This window comes from Stomoxys calcitrans, chromosome 4 (assembly GCF_963082655.1).
Source record: "Stomoxys calcitrans chromosome 4, idStoCalc2.1, whole genome shotgun sequence".
Taxonomy (NCBI): domain Eukaryota; kingdom Metazoa; phylum Arthropoda; class Insecta; order Diptera; family Muscidae; genus Stomoxys; species Stomoxys calcitrans.
In genome coordinates, this window is record NC_081555.1 from 180569767 (window position 1) to 180588172 (window position 18406).

Here is an 18406-nt window from a genome sequence, read left to right on the forward strand (position 1 = left end):
AGTACACCGAAATTCAGTATGTTTTTTTAACCAAAATATTGAGTCGAACTTGTGCGCTGTAAAGAAAAAGTCTATTGTTTTGTTACAAAGTTTAAACCCCTGATGAAGATCACCGACGCTGGTCGAAATATGGGTAAAATTTCAAAAAAAAAAAAACGATTAAATAAAACACCAACACCTATTTTTGTAAATTGTTCGATGACCTCGAGCCAAACCAAGAAGACAATGTTACAAAATGACCAAAATTAAAGAAAGTATTTCATTTCCTTTATAACAATTTCTTTAAATGGAGTCTTATAACCCTTCAATGAGTTCATAATATATTAGAACATACTGGAATATTAGAGCGCACAACAAGCCGATTACTGGCTTAGGTGTATGTCCATAGTGGCATGGGGCGGATTAATATCTGTACCCTCTTTTCAACCTAACCTAACCCACTGGAATATTTCTCCAATGTAATTTGTTTATTCTTTGATGTGTAAAGCATTTCCAACGTTTGTAGAAAGGATAAAATAATTTAACTTATATTTTACGTAAAAGTTTTTAAAATCCATAAAAAATTCAGGTTTAAAGTTTTGAAAATAACGAATTTTATTATTATTATTTTTTTTTTTAAGTAATTTTTTGCTTCAATATAATATTAGCTTAATAGAAACACAAAACGTTGAGATGAGTGCTAGATCTTTATAAAAAGTATTGCGAATTTTTTACTTACTTTGTACTAAACATTGCTTTTGTCCAAGGTAGCTTCAACATATGCTACAGTCAACATCAGAATGCATCCACGAAGCTATGTTTTTATACCCTACATCACTACTGTGGTACAGGGTATTATAACTAACCTTAACTAAGAGAATTTGTTTGTAACACTCAAAAGGAAGAAAGATATGCCCATTGATAGGTATACCGATCGACTCAGAATCACCTTCTGATTCGATTTAGCTATGTCCGTCTGTCTGCCCGTCTCTCTGACTGTGTGTCTGTCCGTCTGTCTGTCCGTCCAATCTTCTCAGAATCAACTTCTAATTCGATTTAGCTATGTCCGTCTGTCTGTCATTCCGCCTGTCTGGCAGTCTGTCTGTCTGTCCGTCTTTCTGTCTTTATGTCCGTCTGTCTGTTCCTCTGTCTGACTGTCCGTCTGTCTGTCCGTCTGTCTGTCCGTCTGTCTGTCCGTCTGTCTGTCCGTCTGTCTGTCCGTCTGTCTGTCCGTCTGTCTGTCCGTCTGTCTGTCCGTCTGTCTGTCCGTCTGTCTGTCCGTCTGTCTGTCCGTCTGTCTGTCCGTCTGTCTGTCCGTCTGTCTGTCCGTCTGTCTGTCCGTCTGTCTGTCCGTCTGTCTATCCGTCTGTCTGTCAGCCGTCTGTCTGTCCGTCTGACTGTTCTTCTGTCTGTCTGTCTGTCCGTCTGACTGTCTGTCCGTCTGTCTGTCTGTCTGTCTGTCCGTCTGTCCGTCTGTCCGTCCGTCTGTCCGTCTGTCTGTCCGTCTGTCTATCTGTCTGTCCATGTTAATTTGTGTACAGGTCGCAGTTTCCATCCGATCGTCTTCAAATTTGGTACAGGCATATTTTTCGGACTAGAGGCGAACCCTATTGAAATTGGCAAAAATCTGTTCAGATTTGGATATAACCCCCATATATATGTTCGTCCAAATTTTCAGTAATAATGCATTTGTGAACCGATTCTCTCAAAATTTGGCAGGAAGGATTTTCTTATGACTATCGATATTACTGGTAAATTTCATAAAAATCGGTTCAGTTTTATAAATAGCTGTCATATATATATATCGCCCAATTTTTACTCCTAGAGCCACTGCAAACGCATTAATTGACCGATCTTTCCAAATTTTTGTACAACGCTTTTCTCAACGACTACCATAATATATGCAAAGTTTTCTCGAAATCGTCCAAATATATGTTCGTCCGATTTGCAGTAATATTGCAATCAAATGGTCTTTTGTTAATTTGGCAGGAAGAATTTTGTTATGACTCTCAACATTACTGGTGAATTTCATGGCAATCGGTTCAGATTTAGATATAGCTCTCATATATATATATATATATCGCCCGATTTAAACTTCTAGAGTCACAGCAAGCGCATATATTGACCAAACGCTTTTCTCGACAACTGCCACAGTATCTGAGAAGTTTGCTCGAAATCGGTTCAGATTTAGGTATAGCTTAGGTATATACAAATATTACAAGAAAGTGCTCATTGCAGGAAGGATTTTCTTATGACTCTCGATATAACTGGTGAATATAATAGAAATCGGACCAGATTTAGATATCGCCAGATTTTCACCCCAAGAGCCACTGCAAGCGCAAGCGCGACAAATCTTGCTAAAATTTTGCACAACGCTTACCTCGCCGACTACCACATTATCTGAGAAGTTTGCTCGAAATCGGTTCAGATTTAGATATAGCTCCAATATATATGTTCGTCAGATTTTGGGTAATTGACAATAATGTTATCATTTGTCAAACGTAGTTGTTACAGTTTGAACATATTTGATCGCCGAGGTCCATCAAAATTGGTTCAGAATTGAATATAGCTCCCACATTGTACTTATAGGGTAGGTGTAAGGTATTATACATTCGGCACCGCCCGACTTTTACCCTTCCTTACTGGTTTTAGTATTAATTATACCAAACGCAGATTTTTTTTCACTAAATATCTAAAATTAAAACTAAACCAGTAAGGAAAGGCAAAAAGTCGGGAAGAGCCGACTATATAATACCTTACACCACCGACCCTATGTACTACTTTTCATGCATAGAACCTGCGTCGAAATCTAGTCAAACTTTAATTTTGCATACCTATTGAAATATCGAATTGAACCTTGTAAGATTTTCTTATGATAGGATCCATGTTTTAAGGTTTTCAACCTAACCTAGGATCTAATTTGTGGCTACTACAGCCTTAAAGGCCATATCGGATGAAAGATATTTATGGGAGCTATATCTAAATCTGGACCAATTTTGACAAAATTTTTCACACATACTTGGAAGTCAAATAAAACACATCAGCACGCTTAATTTTGTATGGATCGGACACAAATTGTGGTTTCTACAGCTCCAAAGGGCTATAGCGGATGAATGATGTATACGGGAGCGATATGTAAGCCTAGACCGATTTTGATAAAATTTTACATACATACTTGGACGTCAAATAAAATACCTTATGCAGAATTTTGTGAAGATCGGACAAAAATTGTGGCTAATAAAGCCTTAGAAGGCAAATCGGATGAAATATATATATGGGAGCTAGGGCGCTCCGGTAGCCGAGTTGGTAGCGCCAGAAGCCTTGGTCTGACGCTACTAAGGTATCACAATGGACTTAAAATTGTCTAAGTGAGTCTGTAAAGGACTGCCACTCTAACCTATCCTATCCTATATATGGTAGATATATCCAAAACTTAAACCGAATTTATTCAAATTCTATAACGTTCGTCCTTGGATCAAAAAGGTGCCTTGTACAAAATTTTATGACAATCGGACAACAAATGCGACCTGTACCTATGGGTCTAGCTCTTCTCCTTCTTAGTGTTGCAAACAAATGCGCAGTACCATGTTGGCTATATGTCACATCAATAATTTTAACAACTTTGATCATGAAGTAACTTTGCCTATATTCACAGTACAGCCAGCACTCATGATGGAGATTTGGCCCATGCCAATGATTATTTCTTTACAAAATTAAAAATTTTCACTGCACAGACTTGGAAGACAAATTGTCTTTATTAGGCAATTTTTAAGAGAACATTATCTGATGTTCGGAGCTGAAATTATCAACTTCTGGACAAAAGAAATCATTTCTAATTGTGCCTAAGCCAATATTTTTAAGCTCTTGGTTTCACTTTGTTCAAAAGTTCGTATGATACTTTACTTGCACCAACAACATTTTCATTATGCGATTAATTTTCAGTAATAGTAGTAGCAAAGAAGTAAATGCTCCAATACTTCTTTAAGAAAATTTAATTTTTTACTCTTCCATTTCATGGCTTATTCTTTATATGTATATAGGTACATATCTCGTCCTTCATAATTCTTGTACTGGCATATGGGTATAAATGAAAAAAAAAGTTCAGCCAAATAAAATCTGAAGGTCAAACACCAAAGTCCTGCCCAAAGGCATGTCTGATTAAGATGTTGAGTAAATATTTCATGCAGGTCGCAGCTGAAAGCCGCACCAAGACTTCATGACGTGCCTCCCTTGCAGGGCAAATTGTTGGAAGTAAATGAAAATATCTTCACCATATGACGCAGTGTGGTGGCTAGTTAAAGTGGTCTTTGATTGCTGCACTAAGACCGGACCGAGGAGAAGCGAGAGCTGCTGTTTAATAAGCAGAAACCTGTTTCAAATCAAGAAGAAGAAGAAGACAAAGAAAATCCAACAGCAGCAACAAATTAAATTGAAGAAATTGAAAAGGCTGTTGCTGCCGTTGGCCTTATCCACATTGCAGAAGGCAGAAATCCTGCTATTAGCTGCTGCCTCAACAACAATTGCCAGTTTTCATATTCGAAGACTTGTACAGGGTAGTGTGTGTGTGTGTGTGTGTGTGTGTGTAAGTGTGAGTGTGTGCTTCTCCCATAGCTAATGTAATATTAGCCAGTTCTGTTGCTCCCTGCATTTACCAGTTTGGGGAGCGGAGGGAGCGAAACAGAAAAAAAAAACAGTCCAGCGAAACAAAATTCTTAACTGATCACATGTTATGAAACTCCCAGTAGATATTCGAGTATTTGGTTAGCCATGGATAAAGCCCCAAAGTGGCCAAGTGTGCTTTGCATGCAAAATATCGCGTACTTACACATTCATTGACAAGATTTATGAAACTACGAGTACGGCCTAAAATACTTGAAAGAAATAACCGAATGAACCTACCTACCCACCCAACCATGTACCAAACACCGGGCGGCAGCAGCAGCAGAATGTTGCTATGCTGGTTGACCAGCTATGTGAGCACAGACCTATGTCTCACCGGCCAACGGAGGGACCGAGACATGGTTGAACGTGTTCCAAGGCAAACAAGTCTTGGGAAAATATGAAAACGCGTTCATTAACCCGAAATTCAAATTTTAGCAATTGTATGGATTTGAATTCACACAAAAGAAAAAATTGATTTTTCCCATTTCCATTTTATGCTCTTCCTCATCTACTGTTCATTGGACCTACACTCCGTATAATGGCGAACCACTTTATATATTTTTTTGTATTTCGTAATGAATAAAATTTGAACAAATCTTTCTGCGGCGTTGAAGCTCTGGCCGCCCTACCATCATAGAGTGTAACACCAACAAACAAAAACGGCATTAATTTCTTTTTAATAGTAGCTCATTTGTAGGATTACCTACCGCGGTAGCGTTGCTCGACTTGGCTTCTGGGACTACAGCTATGGACATCACACGCTCGCTTACCCGTTTTGAAAATTTGATATTTATCTGAAGTTTAAAAAAATAAATACATGCGGCCATTCGTTGAAGGTGGGGCGTTGGAGCTGAAGACAAATGTTGGTGCTGTTGCTGCTGTTGTTAACGGCAATAATTAGAGGCCAACAAGTGGCAGTAGTAGTGCCCGTAATCTTCGGCATGATTGAGTGTATTTTTTACGACACTTTTTACTTTCTTCGACACCAATTGAAACGCCAACCTGCCCAGCCTCCTCCTCCTCATTCTCCTCATCAACCACCTAATAAGCCTCCAACACCATGAAACACCAAAAACAGCACTTGCACATTTTCATGTTATGTGTCTGTCTGTCATTCCGTCTGTCCACCAAGTCTCTTGTTAGGCCAAAAAGCCGAATATAACAACAACAGAAACAATATTTGATTGTTTATAACGAAATTCCTAACTAGCGAAGGTTAAATATACCAATCAATGATGTTGAGGTGTTTTCTGTTTATTTTGAAAATGACACAAAATAAGTAATTTAATGGTAAACAACAACAAAAACAACAACAACACTACTCTGCAGGCCTTAATGCTGGTAAAAAAACAAAAACATGAAAGTGAGTCACACCATTGCATTACAAAGGCATAGAGGGGTGTAAATATAAACAATTAATGAGATATTAAACCAATCGAATCGGCCTTTGGTCTTACCTAGACCTTAGATATGAGATTCGACACCATGTGCGTTAAGCTTGGCCAGACCGAATCTTGGAAACTTTACTCCTTGTGTTCTGCTTAAAATGTACACACTGTATAAGGTTCTTGGGATTTAAATATCAAATCGGTGAATATACATAAAAATTAATTTGTGTTAGTATGTTTGTTTGTTTATGTGTTTGTTTGTATGTTTGTTTGTTTGTGGGTTTGTAAATTTGTTCGTTCCGTATAGGCTCAAAAACGGCTAAACAGATTTCTTTGAAATTTTCACAGATTGTGGGGAGTGGTCCGGAAGGAGCAATAAGCTATATATTTTTTTGATATCGCATTGGGGGCGGACCCTTCCCCTTACCCCAAAAGTACTACCCAAAAATAAAAGTAGACCGTTCAGAACAATATGTGAATCAAATGAAAGGTATTCAAGAGTAGAGTACGAATTTCATAATAAAAGTTAGGTCCAAGTACCTGGGGTGCCGCCCCAGCCCCAAAACCCCTTAAAATAGGTTTATTTGACGATCATGACAATGTAGAACTCAAATGAATATGATCAGGAAGAAGAAATATGCTTTATAATTTGTTGATATCGGAAGGGGGCGGACCCTCCCCGTTAGCCCAAAAATACCCCCCAAAATCACAAGTGGACCGATAAAGACAATATGGATATCAAATTAAAGGTATTGAAGAGTAGAATACGAATATGGTATTACAAAATTGGGTCCAAGTACCCAGGAAGTCACCCTAACCCCAAAATGTTTAAAAACAGAGAAATTGGTCGTCCACGGGGCTTAAATGAAAGGTATTGGGGAGTAGATTACGAATCTGGCATACAAAATCAGATCGAAGTGTAGGGGGTCACCCCATCCCCAAAAAACTCCCCAAATGGGCATATGACCCATCATGACTATATGAGACTCGGTTTGTTTGTTTGTGCCGTAGAATCAAAAAAAAAGGAAACATGGGTTATATAATTTTTAGATATCGGATGGTGACTGACCCTCCCCCTTACAACAAAAAACGCCACCCAAAACCAAAAGAGAACTGATGGGCACAATATGGGTATCAAATGAAAGGTATTGAAGACTAGAAAATGAATATGATATTAAACTTTGAGTTCAAGTACCCAGCGGGCCGCCCCAACCCAAAAACTCCTCTTAACAGAAATATTCGATGTTGCTATCAATATGGGACTCAAATGGAAAGTTTCCGGTAGTAGATAACAAATATGGCATTAAAAATAAGGTCCAAGTAATGGGAGGTCGCCTTCCCCCAAATGGGCATATCAGCCGACCATGGCTATATAGGGTTCAAATCAAACATATTTTGGGAGTAGATTAAAAATATGACATTAAAACTTGCGTTCAAATCATGGTGGCTCTTTTCCTCCTAAAAATATGTCGAATAGATTAATTGACCCATTATGGCAATATGAAACGAATTTGATATCCAAATTTGGGGGTACGCCCTAAATCACCCCTTAAACTGAGCTTCATTTCCGACTATAGCAATATGGAGCTCAAATCAACGGTATTTGGGTGTAAAGAACGAATTTGATATCTATTTTCAGGTGCCGGTGGCCTCCCCACCCCCAAAACACCCTCCAAACGGTTCATACTTATCCACCGAGACAAAATGGGGTTCAAAGTAAAGGGATTTGAGAGTGGACATGAATTTGATATCAATATTTGAGTCGAAATTTCTCCCCTAAAATGCAGTTCTCATTACCCTAATTTCACAAATACCAGATCTCGGAGATTGGTAATGCGATTAGTTTGAAATTTTTTGCACTCTATCAATCACCAAAAAAAACATGGTTTCTATTTTTGGGGGCGGGTGCGGCGGGGACAGCCCAAAACCCGTCAAATGAATATATAGACCACCCTAAATACCTCCCTATTATAAAAAAAACTATTTGGGGTGGAAATTTATTGATTTCCGGAAATTTATATTCATTTTCGGGACAAAGACCCTGGGGTCCACCCCACCTTCAAGCACAACTTATTTATCGATCATGCCATTATGGGACTCATACGAATTGTTTCTGAAAGTAAAGCACAAATCCTATATTTACTTTAATGGCCAAGTGACCACCCCCGAAATACCCCCTAAACCAGAAATATTTACCAATGCAGTAATATGGGGCCCAAAAGAAAGGCATTTGGGAGTAGAGTAAAAATTTACCCAGGAACTGAGCAGGGGCAAACTTTTCATACATCAATGTAAAGGGTGATTTTTTTGAGGTTAGGATTTTCATGCATTAGTATTTGACAGATCACGTGGGATTTCAGACATGGTGTCAAAGAGAAAGATGCTCAGTATGCTTTGACATTTCATCATGAATAGACTTACTAACGAGCAACGCTTGCAAATCATTGAATTTTATTACCAAAATCAGTGTTCGGTTCGAAATGTGTTCAAATTTTGACAAATTTTGTTCAGTGATGAGGGTCATTTCTGGTTGAATGGCTACGTAAATAAGCAAAATTGCCGCATTTGGAGTGAAGAGCAACCAGAAGCCGTTCAAGAACTGCCCATGCATCCCGAAAAATGCACTGTTTGGTGTGGTTTGTACGCTGGTGGAATCATTGGACCGTATTTTTTCAAAGATGCTGTTGGACGCAACGTTACGGTGAATGAACACATTTCGAACCGAACACTGATTTTGGTAATAAAATTCAATGATTTGCAAGCGTTGCTCGTTAGTAAGTCTATTCATGATGAAACGTCAAAGCATACTGAGCATCTTTCTCTTTGACACCATGTCTGAAATCCCACGTGATCTGTCAAATACTAATGCATGAAAATCCTAACCTCAAAAAAATCACCCTTTAGTAGAAGTCATTGTGTAAATTTTCAGTGTAGCGCTATAGAGGCTCGAGATGTATAATCGGGAGTCAGGTTTATATGGGACCTATAGCAGACTATAAACCAATTCAGACCATTTTTGGAGCGTATTTTGAAGAAGGAGAAGTCGTTGCGCAAAATTTCAGCCAAATCAAATAACAACTGCTAGGTGCTCAAGAAGTGCATTCGACAGATCGGAGAATAATTGCGCCTTATAGATAAGTCAAGATCCGAGAACGGTTTATATGACAGCTATACCAAACCGTGAACCGATTTTCCTCATTTACATTCCCAACCGACCTGCACTAATGAGAAGTATTTCTGAAAAATTTCAAGCACCTAGCTTTACTTCTTCGAAAGTTAGCGTGCTTTCGACAAACAGCCGGACGGACATGGCTTAATCGACTTAGAACCTCAAGATGATCAAGAATATATATGTATGTATATATATACATTTATACTTTCTTGGGTCCCAGATCAATATGTCGATGAGTATACCTCCATCCAAAGGTGGAGGGTATAAAAAGTACCTTCCACACCAAAATTCCAGTGCATGATGTTTCGTTGAGGAGAAAGTTACTATTATATTAGTGGTCCCGAAAGAAAGTTTTGAACCTTTGCGATTTTGTATTATGGCACTGCAACAATAGATTTTGCCAAGTGTATTTCAATATTCCAATGCAAATTTTGATCATAGGACCAGTGATGGGAAAATAAGACTTTATTGGCATATTTTTCGTTCAGTTTGGTTGGGTCCCTTAGAACAAACTCTCATATAGCAATTATTTCTCATGCAACCCCCTGTTTAGCTTAACGCTGTGTCTGAAGGCCCCTTTTTTAATAATTATTGTTGGTTTATAATGGGAAACCAAAGTTCGCAGCATTAGCCAAGTATTGGACCTGCACATTCTGTTAACAATAACAACGAGTGCCCTTATTTTTGAATTCATAAAATGTTGCTGTTACCTTGTCATAACGGTCATAGCCTTAACGAAAATTTGAAGTAGATTTTCGAGTACACTTTACCTCATCGATGGAACCTTTGCCGAAAAAAAACTCTCTAAAAATATTCAAATAATCGTAAAGAAATACCTTCAAACAACGGTGGCTGTTGTATTGTCTTGAAGTACTTTAATATGCGAAAAGGCAATACTAGTACGTTTGTATGTACATATGTATGTCTGTTTGTATGTATGTGAAGAGTACGATGATGTATGGATGGATTTTTGAATTTTGCAAAAATGTAACGCATTGTGGTTTCTGTTGTTGCTGTGCTCTAGATAACGCCCTTGCTTCCAAAGTGATTGGTTAGTGACGCCGGCGACGTGGACGGCGACGACAACTTTAACGTCGAAGACAACGAGGGATGGCGGGAATGTTGACAATGGCCAAGGAGAAGGTGGTGGTGTTCACCGACAGGCAGGTGGTGGTGAATTGTTAAAATTCAAACTCCAACTTGATTTTGTTTCATTTTATGTAATGATCGTGTGCACATGGTTGTTGTTTTTGCTTTCGGTTTTGTCCGAATCAACACCTTTCAATTGCTGTTAGATTAAATTTTGCACAACAGAAGCAACGGCAAGAGTAGTAGGAGCTGAAGTAGAAGAAGAAGAAGAAGAAGAGAAAGAGAATGCCTACCGTTATGAATTCATACATTTTCAAATTTTGCAGGCCTTTGTAAAAGCCGTTACCAGTGGTGTGGAGAACGTCGAGGAGGTACTTCTGTCAGCCGAATACCAAAAGCAATTGGTTCCGACTGGACCCCGGCTAATAGCGGACAAAACAAAGTCTTTCAAAACCATCGATTCAGAGGACGTAGTCAAGCGTTCGCTAGCCCAAGAGGATGGCAAGATCATAACGGAACAGAAGAAAACCACAGAACATGAGATAATTGTGGACGACGAATTGTCCGGCGACGACAAATCACTTGGGAGTCAAGAACGCATCAAAACTATTGTGAGTCTTTGGCATAACCTTTAGATGGTCAATTAGTGGCCTATATGTTGTTGATCATTTCTTGCAGGAAGCCAACCAGAGATTTTTCAAGCAACGTGATGAGCAACATGTCGATCTGGTCAAAGATGGTAAAGTAGTAGGCACTGAAATGAAATACGCCGCCGAAACCATGCAAATGGAAAACGATGATATGTTGGAACGTCCTGACGATTGGGATAGTTTATCAGATCGTATACGAAAAATGCGTAAGCCCTACAACAAGTCTTTAATGCAACACCCCAAAGGTGAGTACCGCAATTCCCTAACCACATATGACAATTCAATGTCTCTCTCTTTTCCACTAGCCGGCGGCATTTTGATGGACCGCAAAGATGCCCTCACCAAAAGACCTTTGGACTTTGACAGAGAAGAAGAGACCCGCAAGGGGGAGACTATTAAATGGCTGGAATCACATTTCGGCAGTGAGTCAACGGCCTCCAATGATTCTCGCGAAGAAGAGGCGGACATCATTGAGCCCACCAAGAAAACCTACTTCAACGTTACCATCAAATCCAACCAGAATCAGCAGACCCCAACGACCAACCCTCCATTTGAGTCTGCGGACAAAAAGCCCTATGTCAAACGCAGTGTTGACGGAATGAATGGTAATGCTGGCGGCGGAGGTGTCAGTAGCATGGCCAGCAATGGCGCTAAGTATTATCAAGGCATCTCTAATTGGAATAATCGCAAAGACTCACAACCCACAGCCACCGCCACTACACCTGCCAATCACTTTGCCTCAAAGGCATTTCGTGACGATCTCCATGCCTCGATTGAACGCAATCAGCTGAGGAAAACCAGTGCCGTGTACGCCTCAAAGGATAATTTGAATCCCGATAAACCGCCATATGTCAAATCCAACCCCAACGATAGCTATGTCAGCCGTGAAGATATTTTGCAACAGAAGAGACAAAGTCTCTCCTCCCAGTTCTTGGCTAGGTCTAGGCAGAATTCCCGTGATCATCTAGATATTGACGGAGAGAAAAATGGCCCACCTGTCTATGATGATGATCGCTACATAAGCGGCTCTCGTACAGACCTCCATTATGGTTTAAACCTCAAGGAGAAAGATAAACGTAGCTATACACGGGCGGAGGTAATGGATGAGCCCGATTCGCCACTGCCTCCGCACAAAAATTCCTATGTCGAAGAACGTGCCAAAAGTTACGAACGATCGTTTGTGGAGAATAATCGCTTTAACTCCTTAAGATCGGACAAAACTCCTCCACAGCGCGAAGTGTCAACCCTTGAAAGACCAGCCGTGCCCCAGCGGCGCCGCAATGGAGAAAAGAAATTGCGCCACAACGAGGTGGTGGGAGGTTCCAGCGAGCTTAAGACCACCATAGAGATAGCTGTACCACCTCCAGACTATTCGCCACCACCTCGTAGCCGATCTTCCTCGCCCCGTGAAGATTATCACAATGTTCGGGCCAAGTCTTACCCCCATCAACTGTACTCGAACTCCAATATGGGCGAGCACGGTATAGTGCGAGAGTCTAGCACTTTAATGCGGAAACAAAATCAAAGGACCCGTTTTGCTCGCAACACTCCCTCGCCTCCTCCATCGGCCGGTATGCAGCATCATCCCCACCCAGGCCACCACAATCAAACCCTTAGGCCGAGCATGTTGACACAAACAACACAGACAACGCCATCCACAATATCCACGTCGACTGTGGCCTCCAACCGCTCCAGCAAGGTTGGACAGGCCATAGGCAATTCTTTGCGCAAACTGGTGGGGAAACTCCGATCAGCCAGCGTGGAACGTAAAATGCGCATGAAATCAAAATCCAAGTCAAGGGATCATTCTCCCGCTCCGCCGGCCGCAACAACTGCAGCCACTAATCAAAGAAATCTTGCTACCTACCAGCAATACAATGTAATTGATGGACACATTGGTGGTAACCACATAAACAACAACAACGCCACCACCACATCCCATGACGAATCGGAGGAGGAACTCTCCACCCATCAAAGAATACAATACCAGGCTAGCAAAACGGGCGAAAGTGTGTACAGTAACGCTAGTGTCGATAGACGTGCCCTACTCCATTCCGCAGCCTCCCACCCGGTGGGGGCCAATAATCGTGATGGCTATCGCGTGATTAGTCCCAAACAACGTTACTATTTGGGTGAGGATCCCTACTCAAGCACCCTGTATGGGAAGGAAAATATTCAGGACAGTGCCAAATTGCAACGCAATGGGGGTACTCCAACAATAACGACCCACTACAACAATCGTGACAATGTGACATCGGCTCATACTCTTGGTCGCTATCAAAAAGGAAATCACCGTATTAGTGGGTCAACACCCAATTTGAATCAAGGCTATCGCACAACCCAGACGTTACCGAGAAAACTCAATGAGCAGCCTCCGGCAGTTCACCAGTATGAGACACAAACCATGAACATAAGCCGTTCCAATGCCACAGGCAAAGTACAGAGTAAGGTTCGTCAGCAGCAACAGCACCAGCAGCAGCAGCAGTTGGAGCAACGTATTGCCTATCAGCCCATTACCCAAAACACAGGACCCCTAAAGCCTGCCCGAACCTATGCCAAGTCGCTGAATCGTAGCAAAAGCTTCAGTGTGCATGCCATGAATGGCAGCAATGACCCTAGTCCCATTTATATGGAAAAACTCAATAGCAATCATTACAACTACAACATAAACAACAACAGCAGCAATCTTCAGTCTAGCCATGCATTCAAGTCAAATCCCCATCTCTACTCGAGCTCCAAAGAGAATTCGTTGCAGCAGACTCCCCTCAAGAGTCCATCCATTGTCAATCTGATAAGTCGAAGTCAAAGGGACTTGTCGAAACTTGGCACTAACGAAGATGAATCGGACCATTATGGCGAACGACAAGGCTACACGAACAACCGAAAATACTATGAGGAGCGCAAGGCTACGCCACCTTATCGAGCAGGATCGCACATAGACGATGACTACAAATATCGTTCACCCGGCCACTATCACCTGCAGGCTAAATCCTCGCTGGACTCCCGCGGAGGTTCGGTGGAGATCAACAAGGACACGGCTAGCATCATTAGGCACGAGGAGTACCTGCGAACAAAGAGAACACCTGCTGCTGGTTCGACCATTATCAAAGTGCGCAACATGGACTACCGCAAATGATGAAAGGAACTAGATTAGTCGAAACTTCCATACCATGCATCCATCCATCCATCCAGCCAGCCAACCAGCCAGCCAGCCATGCATCCATTCATCCATCGGCTTTAGTTTCATTTGACATGTTAGCAAATAAAAATCCAAAGCCATACGAATCATCAACATCGGAATCTGAACTTAACGTTATCTGTAGTATACACCTATGATTACTTACTAATGCACGAGCACACATTTTTAGTTATTTTTAATTGCACCTAAACATGTGTCGCAACCACATCCATCCGCCCACATACACATTCGCATCTGCATCCGCATCCGCATCCGCATCCTGCTGACACGCACACTTCCATGATTTTCCTTTAATGTTAAATTAAATACAAAAGTGTACTTAACATACAATTATTAAATTAATATAATATGCTTACATACCACATACAATACATTTGAAAATACTTAACTATTAATGTTGTTTATAGTGAATTAAAAAGAAAAAACAAAAACAAAACAAAACTATTATTAATATTGTATTACTTCTCTGTAGGTAGTTTGAAACTGCAAAATTGCAACAATAAATAATTTAATTAATTAATTAACAACAAATAACTACAAAAACAAAAACAAGTAATTCGTGACTACATACTAATCTATATATATGTATACACGCACACACCCTTTTATTTGTTAATTAACATTACTTGTATTTACAATTATAAATTAATAACATTACCAACATTCGTAGTGGTTATCGAATGCAATAAAGTGCCAAAACTTAATAACTGTCAAAATAAATTTCAAAGCGATGTTTGTTTTAATTGACAATTGGCGGTATATTTTTAAGGGTATGTTCATTACAACGACAACAACACAAAACCCCTGTGTTATTAGGTCTGTTCTCGTTCTTTTCCAGTAAAAATTTGCAAGAGAGTAAGAGTTATTTTAATCTCTTCAAAAAATTTGCAAGCTAAAGTACGCGAACGACTTCCAGTGGAAATTTGCAGAAAAACAGCTGATTTTTGTTTTGGATAGTTTTTTTTATTGCTTGCTTAGGAAAACAATTATTTTTAAATAAAAAATGCTGGCGATACACGTGAGGTATTTTCCTTAGATAAACGTCAATTCATCGACCCGAGTGCGACAAGGCTAGAAGGGGAGCCATTCGTAATATCCGTGATCTCCGTGCCGCTGGACAACCATTACAACTTACAGTGCACGAAGCTACGAATGTCATCCGTGACGCCAAGTCGCGCAAGGCGCTGGTCCCAGACGGGAGCTCTATACTGATGCTGAAGACTCTGGATCTGTCTGGAGTCCAGTACCTTACAACTGTCCTCAGCCTGTCTAAACACTATTATAGTACTCGATATTTGGAAGATGGGCAGTGTGATCGCACTACTGAAACCAGGAAAGTACTCGAACCACAAGAAGTCGTACAGACCGATCTGTCTTCTTTCATTAGTAGCCATGAGGGACTACTCCTCCCGATTCTCCCGTTGGACAATTTCCATTCGCCGAGAATCAGCATGTATTTCGAAGGCTACATGGCACTACTACTGCTTTACATGCCATCACCGTATACAAAAGTAGAAACATCGTTCTCAAGCCCTTGTCGGCAGCACTTGGTGTGCTGACAAAAGAACCTTGGACAAACCACCTACCGCTTCTGGATATTGTGGCTAGACAAATTGGTGCCACCACTGATGTGAGGCTAAGGGAACTTTCTATTTGGTCACATGGCGGCTACGACACTGTGTTATCATTGAAGATATCTGTATGCGTTCACAATTGGCAGACTAATTTGCACTAATTTTTTCCAATCCCACTATGCGTAACTTTTAACTACCTCAATCCCCTAGTAGCATCTTCCCTCCTTAACAAATTCAAAGGAACTGCGTTGGTTTCATCATAACTCTTCCATTAGAATGATTCCATCAAAACACTTAGAAACCGAAAATTACTCTTTTCTTGGTGTCTGGAAGGATACAATGTTTTAATTTTGCAAGATTTTCCAAATAATTTCACAAGTTTCACTCTTACCTTCTAATGTAGAGCACCCGATTTGAGATAAAATTACATCTTCATTTGGCTAGTTTTCTCTACCTGAACACTGGCTGCTGCTTTGAATCTTCATTCAAAATGAAACGGCTGCTTTTCATAAAACAGCTGACCTTTAGAAAACAACTGTTTAAAGTTGAAAATTTCTGCTGGCAAAAAAAATTCCTGTAGAAATTTGCCGGTTCTCTCTTTTCTAACTGTCAAAATTTGCTCTCTCGCGCTCTCTTCTGTTGACAAAAAAATACGCAAATGACTTGCAGTAAAAATTTGTGCAAATTTGTACCGAAGTTCCCGAACACAGCTATTATGACAGGTTTCATTAATTAACCATATTAGACACGTATATTGAAGGTCATGAGAGAAGCCGTTGTACAAAATTTCTTCTAAATCGGATGAGAATTGCGCCCTCTAGAGGCTCAAGAAGTCAAGACCCAAAATCGGTTTATATGGCAGCAATATCAGGTTATGTACCGATTTGCGCCATACTTAGCACTGTTATTGGAAGTCATAACAAAACACCTCATGCAATATTTCAGCCAAATCGGATGAGAATTGCGCGCTCTATTAGCTCATGAAGTCAAGATCCATGATCAATTTATATGACAGTTATATATATTGGAAGTAATACCAAAACACTACGTGCAAAATTTCAAATCGGACGAGAATTGCGCCCTCTATAGACTCAAGAAGTCATGACCCAAAATCGGTTTATATGGCAGCTATATCAAAACATGGAACGATTTGAACCATACTTAGCGCAGTTGTTGGAAGTGATACCAAAAAAACTACGTGCAAAATTTAAGTCAAATCGGACGAGAATTGCGCCCTCGAGAGGCTCAAGAAGTCAAGACCCAAGATTGGTTTATATGGCAACTATATCAAAACATGGACCGATTTCGCCCATTTACAATCCCATTAATAAAAAGTATTTGTGAAAAATTTCATGCGGCTAGCTTTATTCCTTCGAAAGTTAGCGTGCTTTCGACGGACGGACATGGCTAGATCGACTAAAAAGGAAATAACAAGACTAGAATATATTTATGGGGTCTCAGTCGCATATTTCGAGGTGTTACAAACAGAATGACAAAATTAGTATGCCGCACTCCTATGGTGAAGGGTATAAAAATACAACATGGCAGCCGGTTGCACGTACCGGATTGGCCCGATGGAGTCTTTCATCGGCAAGAGCTGCCGCCTCAGTGTAATTTCAGGGAAATTTCTCTTAGAGGAAATTTTGTCGACATAAGAAAAAATTAAAAACCCACAGTCAACATCTCTTCAAAAAAACATTTAATATCAATAACACACAAAGCAAAAACTTGTTATCCAGACGATTTTGTCCGAAAAATGACATTAAAATTTTGCCTTAAAATAAATCTCATTTAAATTTTGTCTTCAGAGGAAATTGTACTGAAATTTTGTCTTTAGAGAAAATTGCCTTGAAATTGTGTCTTTAGAAAAAATTAAGAAAAAAATCAAAAATTTTTTTTAAATATTATCTTAAAAAATGTCATTGAAACTTTGTCTTTAGAAAATATTTTATTACAAATTTGTTTTTAAAACGGATTTCATTGAAAAAATTGCATTAAAATTTTATTTAACAAAAAGTTCATTGAAATTTTGCGGCTGAAACAAATACATATTATTAAAATTTATGTTTGGAAAATAATTACATTAAAAATAATTACATACATTAAAATTTTAAGCTTCAAAAAAATGTCTTTAAAATTTTGTTTAAAATAAAATGCATTGAAATTTTGTTTTTGGAAAATTTTTATTGAAATCTTGTCTCTTTTAAAATTTCGACCAAAATGCGTACCTATTTTAGAAGTCATAGAGGAAATAGTTGAGAAGATCGGTTGATAAATGCGCTTTCAAAGGCTCTAAAAGTGAAAATCGGGCGACACATAAACATGGGAGCTACATTTAAATCTGAACCGTATTCTATGAAATTCACAAGTGATCAGAAAAGTGATAAGAGAAACCTTCATGCCTAATTTCGCGAGGATTGGTTGATTTGTCACTATGACTATATAATTGCAGTATTTGTCCAAATCGGAGCTATATCCAAACCAAACCAACTCGATCCGAACCGATTTTGTTTCCAATTTCAATAGGCCTCGTCTCTAGGCCAAAAAGATCCCTTTAATAAATTTGTACACACATTAACATGGACAGAAAGACAAACAGAAGAACGGACACAGCTAAATCAACTCAGAAAGTAATTCTGAGTCGGTCGGTATGCTTGTTAAGGGGTCTATCTCTCTTCCTTGTACGATAGTAG

The 18406-nt window shown here is 39.7% G+C and overlaps 1 protein-coding gene across 3 annotated transcripts in view; it reads left to right on the forward strand.

The window, feature by feature from the left end:
• The window catches only part of LOC106082995 (uncharacterized), an 80601-nt gene extending 65742 nt beyond the window's left edge, over nt 1–14859 (forward strand). For all 3 annotated transcript variants that reach the window (XM_013245784.2, XM_013245783.2, XM_013245782.2), the window contains 3 exons: nt 10617–10901; nt 10969–11185; nt 11246–14859. In XM_013245784.2, the coding sequence (XP_013101238.2) occupies nt 10617–10901; nt 10969–11185; nt 11246–14076 (3333 nt within the window). In that variant the 3' untranslated portion in view covers nt 14077–14859. The remainder of the gene's footprint in view (nt 1–10616; nt 10902–10968; nt 11186–11245) is intronic.
• Nucleotides 14860–18406: the final 3547 nt, after the last annotated feature.